Source organism: Chinchilla lanigera, unplaced genomic scaffold (assembly GCF_000276665.1).
Source record: "Chinchilla lanigera isolate Chin_1 unplaced genomic scaffold, ChiLan1.0 scaffold00033, whole genome shotgun sequence".
Taxonomy (NCBI): Eukaryota; Metazoa; Chordata; class Mammalia; order Rodentia; family Chinchillidae; genus Chinchilla; species Chinchilla lanigera.
In genome coordinates, this window is record NW_004955434.1 from 2,982,720 (window position 1) to 2,987,890 (window position 5,171).

At 45.5% G+C, this 5,171-nt stretch overlaps 1 protein-coding gene across 1 annotated transcript in view; it reads right to left on the reverse strand.

Annotated features, from left to right (window-relative positions):
* The window catches only part of Mamdc2 (MAM domain containing 2), a 180,824-nt gene that overhangs the window by 98,716 nt on the left and 76,937 nt on the right, over window positions 1–5,171 (reverse strand). The window contains exon 3 of the mRNA XM_005388556.2: window positions 1,492–1,763. Coding sequence (XP_005388613.1) covers window positions 1,492–1,763 — 272 coding nt within the window. The remainder of the gene's footprint in view (window positions 1–1,491; window positions 1,764–5,171) is intronic.

Consider the following 5,171-nt stretch of genomic DNA (forward strand, 5'->3'; position numbering starts at 1 on the left):
CAGACTCGAGCCCAGGTGTCTAGTTGCTCCTGGAACACTGGCTCTCGCTGCGCAGGGCGTGTGGGGCTGAGGGTTTTTGGTGTCAGATTTCAAAACAGAATGTTTCTTGTATTTCAGGTATCAGGAGCTGCTCAGCAATTCAAGGCAAACAAGATTGTTGGCCTCAGCTCATTGCTACTGGACAAAAACCTCACTGCGGACATTAGTGAAAGACTGTGTGTGTGCACTCATATTTATGCATGTTTGTGTGTGCATACATGTGTGTACATGTACATAAACACATACATATATCCTTAGAACTTTGAGGTGAACAAGGTTCCCATTAGAAGCTTGGAATTGGCCGTTCTCTGCTGCTACCTCAACCAGTACCTTCCCCTGTGCTTGCGGTGGCACTAGTTAGTGATATGAAGAGAAGAGAGCTAGAGTTCTGGGGCAAATACATTCTGATAATGGTCAGAAACTGAAGGCAGAGGATTCCATGGTAGAACGAAAACCCTTGGAGGAAAGGTAGGAAACACAAATCTCACAGAGTGGTGGGAGATCTCCACATACAGTGGAGGAGGCTCATGAATCAAAATGTAGTTTCTAAGTTTTTATTCTACGGAAAGAACAGATGGAAGTGTAAAAATTTATGGCTGATTTCCAAGAATGTTATGGTTCATGTTTGGACCTGTTTCTGAAAGCATCTTCTGGGGCTTTAGCACACTATTTTGCAACTTTGCTGGTAGATTTAGGATGTGATACCTGCTTGGAGGATGACATGAGGGAGAGAATTGAGACCTGCAGTGCTCTTCCCCCAACAACTGTTGGCAGGGAGGTACCCCAACAAGATGGGTTGTAGGAGAATGCAGATTAGACTGGGACTGCAAGGGCACGTTCAGAATGGAGAAAGTTCTCATCAAGGTTCCACTGTGACCTCAGCGATGTATTCTTGCTAAGCACCACACGTCACAGCCAAGTATGGCCAGATCCCATTCTCCTTCTCCACTCCAGTCCACTCCTGACTTCTCACATTCTTTACCTCCCTTTTCTAGCTCTTCCGACAGGACAGCTTTGCAAAGGAAACACAATATGCCCTGTGAGCATCTTTCCTCTTTCAAAATATTTCCACTTTTCCTTCTGTTTTAGTGAATATCTTGCTCAAACATTGTGGAAATGAAACCACTAGGAAGATAGCACACACATATACCACATAGAATTTTGAAGGACAAAATAAAAGTATTAGGAAAGGAGAATACTTCCTAAAGTTCATTAGAATATCTGTTTCCATTGAAGAGGTTAGTTTAGGCACCATTTAGATTCCCTACAGAAATCTCATTTAAATAGGCAAGGAAATCTGGGAAGAATCTCTTTTAACAAGTAAAATATTAATTTACATTACTAATAATCTCCTACGATATACCTAGCCGCCATGGCAGAAGTTTTACAAGATTTCGTATAAGATAAAGTGTACATCGTAAGGCTCCCATCTTCCTCCGAAACTCCACCTACCTTGAAATTTTTGGAACTGTTTTGTAAATCCAGGCTGGCTATGAGCCAGCTGTCTGAAGGTTCCTTAGCTGACCAAAGCAAGCGGTCAAAGCTTTCATCCTCATATCTCACATAGAGGTTCAGCTGGCTGGGATCTGACAGAGGCCCTGAAGACGCGGTTATCTGGTAGACCAAGCGGAGGCAGCTCCATTCCTCTGCCTGTAGCTCAGAACTTAGCAGCACGGCTTTCTCCCCCTGCTTGGCAAAAGAGGTGTCCACATAGACATAGTGACCTGGAAGGAGAAAGGAACACAGGCAACTGTTTGCATCTTGGAAAAAGACACGACTGTGGTCCAGCACATCTGCAGGCAGAAAGAACCCGCAGGTGCATTTTGTGAGCCCACTGGAGGTTACCCGAATGCCGAGCTGCTGGCCTTTGGTGAAAAAAATGAGACAGTCCAGCAACACTGAGGCCACTTCCCCACACGACAGCACCCGGCTGGAGCAAAGCAGTGCTGCCCGCATCCCCATCACTTCCTGTGATAACTCCTGACACTGAGGCCACGTGTCTGCTGCCTTTCATTCTCTCGTACCACTCACTTCGCACACTGCCCTCTTCTCCCTGCTGCCCATATGCAAATGAGCGTCCAGGCTAGGGGCACTGAGCGGGCAGGGAGGGGGTGCAGCACCGAGAGGTGGAACGCGTAGGACTGGAGCCAGAACAGCTTAGTGGACTCAGCCTTCACTGTCCATAGCTCCCCTCGTACCCAGCGAGTAAATCTGCATTTCCTCTGCATCACTGCATCAGACTACATCAGTTAGTTACCTCAGACTTGATCCTGGGACAAGGCAGAAAGAGTTTAGTGTAAGCTGTTTTTAAAAAGGTAAAAACAAGACTCCCTTCCTTATGACTAAATCTCATAGGTCTGAAAAGTAAATGGCAAATACAACAAACAGCTCAGGGCTTGGAAAGCAGTGGACGCTCCAGGATCAGTACCCACCCTGTCCTCTCCTGATTTGCTCTGACAGGCTAGCGGGAGCTCAGTGGATGACCAGCCTCCTATGTGGGGCACAGTTAGGCATTGTCTCCCAGGAGCCTTATCTGCTGGGGGAAAGGTTCTGAGGCGGAGCTCTATCTCCAGCTGGCAATCTTCTTAACATAGCAACTACCCACTGTGTACAAATAGCAACTGCTTCTAGTGCCAACCCCGGGCACCCACTGGAGAAGTATGGCCCTTGCAGCCATTGCTGCCACCACCAGCATGGCCTCCTACATACATCCAACACTTGGTAGGAGCCAGGCATTGCTCTAAGTGAGGCACAGGCATCTACCAACTGGAGGGCCTGATGCACTGTATGATGCTGAGCCAAGGCTCTTGATGACAATGTTTTTTTTTGTTTTGTTTTGTTTTTTGTTTTTTTTTGGTACCAGGAATCAAATTCCTGACCTTGCGCTTGCCAACCAGGTGCTGCGCTGCTGAGCTCTATCCCCAGCCAGGCAATAGCTTTTTGAGTAAAGCGCTGAGTCATCATGACCTGAGGGAAAGGAGTACTATCCTCCTTCCCCAGTAACTCTTTGTTACTGCTCCAGAAGAACCTGCCTCTCACTTCTGTCTAAGCAGCTCACAGTGGGGTGGAGATAGGATGGGGAAATTCAGTGTGCATTTCACATCTCTGAGGAAGCCGAAATTTAGGAAATGCGGCATAAAAAAGGAAAGAAACATTAAAGATTCCCACTGGGTCCTATCTGTGGAGGACCACTGAGACAGCTCCCCCTGAAAGAAGACAATTTGCCTCCCCTTTGGTTTGCCTTTGCCCTACTCCCATGTACTGATATTAACAGATCTGGCTAGGGAGATGCTCAACCTCCTCCACTGGCTTGGTCTGTGATGCCTTGCCTACAGCTCCCTCCTACTAAGCATGAGCTAGGCTGAGAGATGCCACACTGTCAGCTGGCATGGAGCTTTCAGAAAGAGGCAGTGATGTTCCAGGACAACTAAGGCCAGACATCAGAGCTGAAGCAGCCAACCCAAAACACAAGATACTTCCTCTCAAACTGTTATGGAGATCCCTCCAAACTTAGAGGTTACCTGTTGCCCAAATCCGGTACTCTTTCTGCAGATCTCTCTCTGCGTATTGCAGAGGTGTCATTTCACCTGCTACCTAGTCCAGTTTGCAGAATTCACATAGTTCTCATTGTTCTCACAGTCACTCTACCCCGTGCAACTCCCCTCTGCATAAACTATTAAAACCGGGTTTGGTGTTGGGTCATGGCCTTCGTTCTGCCTGGACTTTGGACCCCCTTAGCTCCCCACAACTGCAGATATGTCTCTGTCTCTTTTTTCTCACCATGGGTTGCACTGGAAGTGGTAAACTGGAATTTACTTGTGAGAATTCCCATAACTTTTCCCTAGGATTACAATTTATAAACTCTTCCTGACCACGACAAGGTTCAGGGGGCACTTATACTATCAACGTTCACATAAAATATCAAATTTGCAGCCCCAGATGTTCAGCTCCCCTGTGGCTTCTGATACTCACCCACTGACTCCTTCTTTCCAGACTCTAAGAAAGAGCAACTCATCTGGAAGCAGTAGTTCTCAAACTTGAGCCCAAAGTCCCCTAGAGGGGTTTGTTTAAATACAGATCCCCCCACTTTCCAATCCGGTAGGTCTGGATGAAGCTGTACTCCTAATTGAATCCATTGCTGAGACACACCAGGTGATGCTGAGGCTGCTGGTCTGGAGACCACACTTCAAGAACCACTGAATTATAATGTCTGACAGAGAAGTAGGGCTCATTTACTGGATACCTTTTATCTGTCCAAGAAAGAACAGACAAGGAAAGGAGGGAGAAAATGGTTCTACTTACAGGTCAAATTCAAACCTAAGTGAATGTGTGTCATAGCAGGTTCGTAGAGTCCATCTACCAGTAATTGCCTCAACTTTTCAGTGACAACCATCAAAAAATCTATCTTGACACCCTTCTCAACACATCAGATTGTACTATAAGTATATGCTAATGACCTCTTGTCAAGAGCCTTTGAATCACACCATTTATAAAATGTTTTACTTAACATACCCTGTTACCACACTGTGTGATGAATGTTGGTGTTATTTACCAAGGGATTTTTGACATCTCAGCCCAAAATGTTAGCTATTTTAAAATACTGGAATTTTGCACTTAAATTATGGATCTCAATCATTTTTAGGCCATGTTGTGTGAATGTGCCTATTAACTGCATTATAGGGCATTCAAGCATTATATGTCCCACTGGTTTTGCATGTACTCAGCAGAATAACGTATTTCTCTTGCTCAGTTAGCTAGCCCAGGTGCTACTACCACCGCCAAGTTCAAGGTAAATCTTTGAACTGATTCAGGACATTGAGGCAGCCATGGCAGTGGAACCAAAGACCCTCACAAAAGAGGACTTCCAGAGCTGTTTCAGAAAGTGGGAAGAATGATGGGATAAATGTGTTTGAAGCTATGGGAAGTACTTTGAGGGAAATGAATGTTAATGTGTCTCCCCATGACAAACCTGAGCTTTGGTAGGGGGAGGGGCATACTCATGGGTTCTTCAATATCACAGAACACAGAACTTATTCTCTCTATACATTATTTAATGCATTGATTATTTATTTATTTATTTATTTATTGTTTTGTTTTTTGGTTTTTCTCCGGTACCGGGAACCAAACTCACG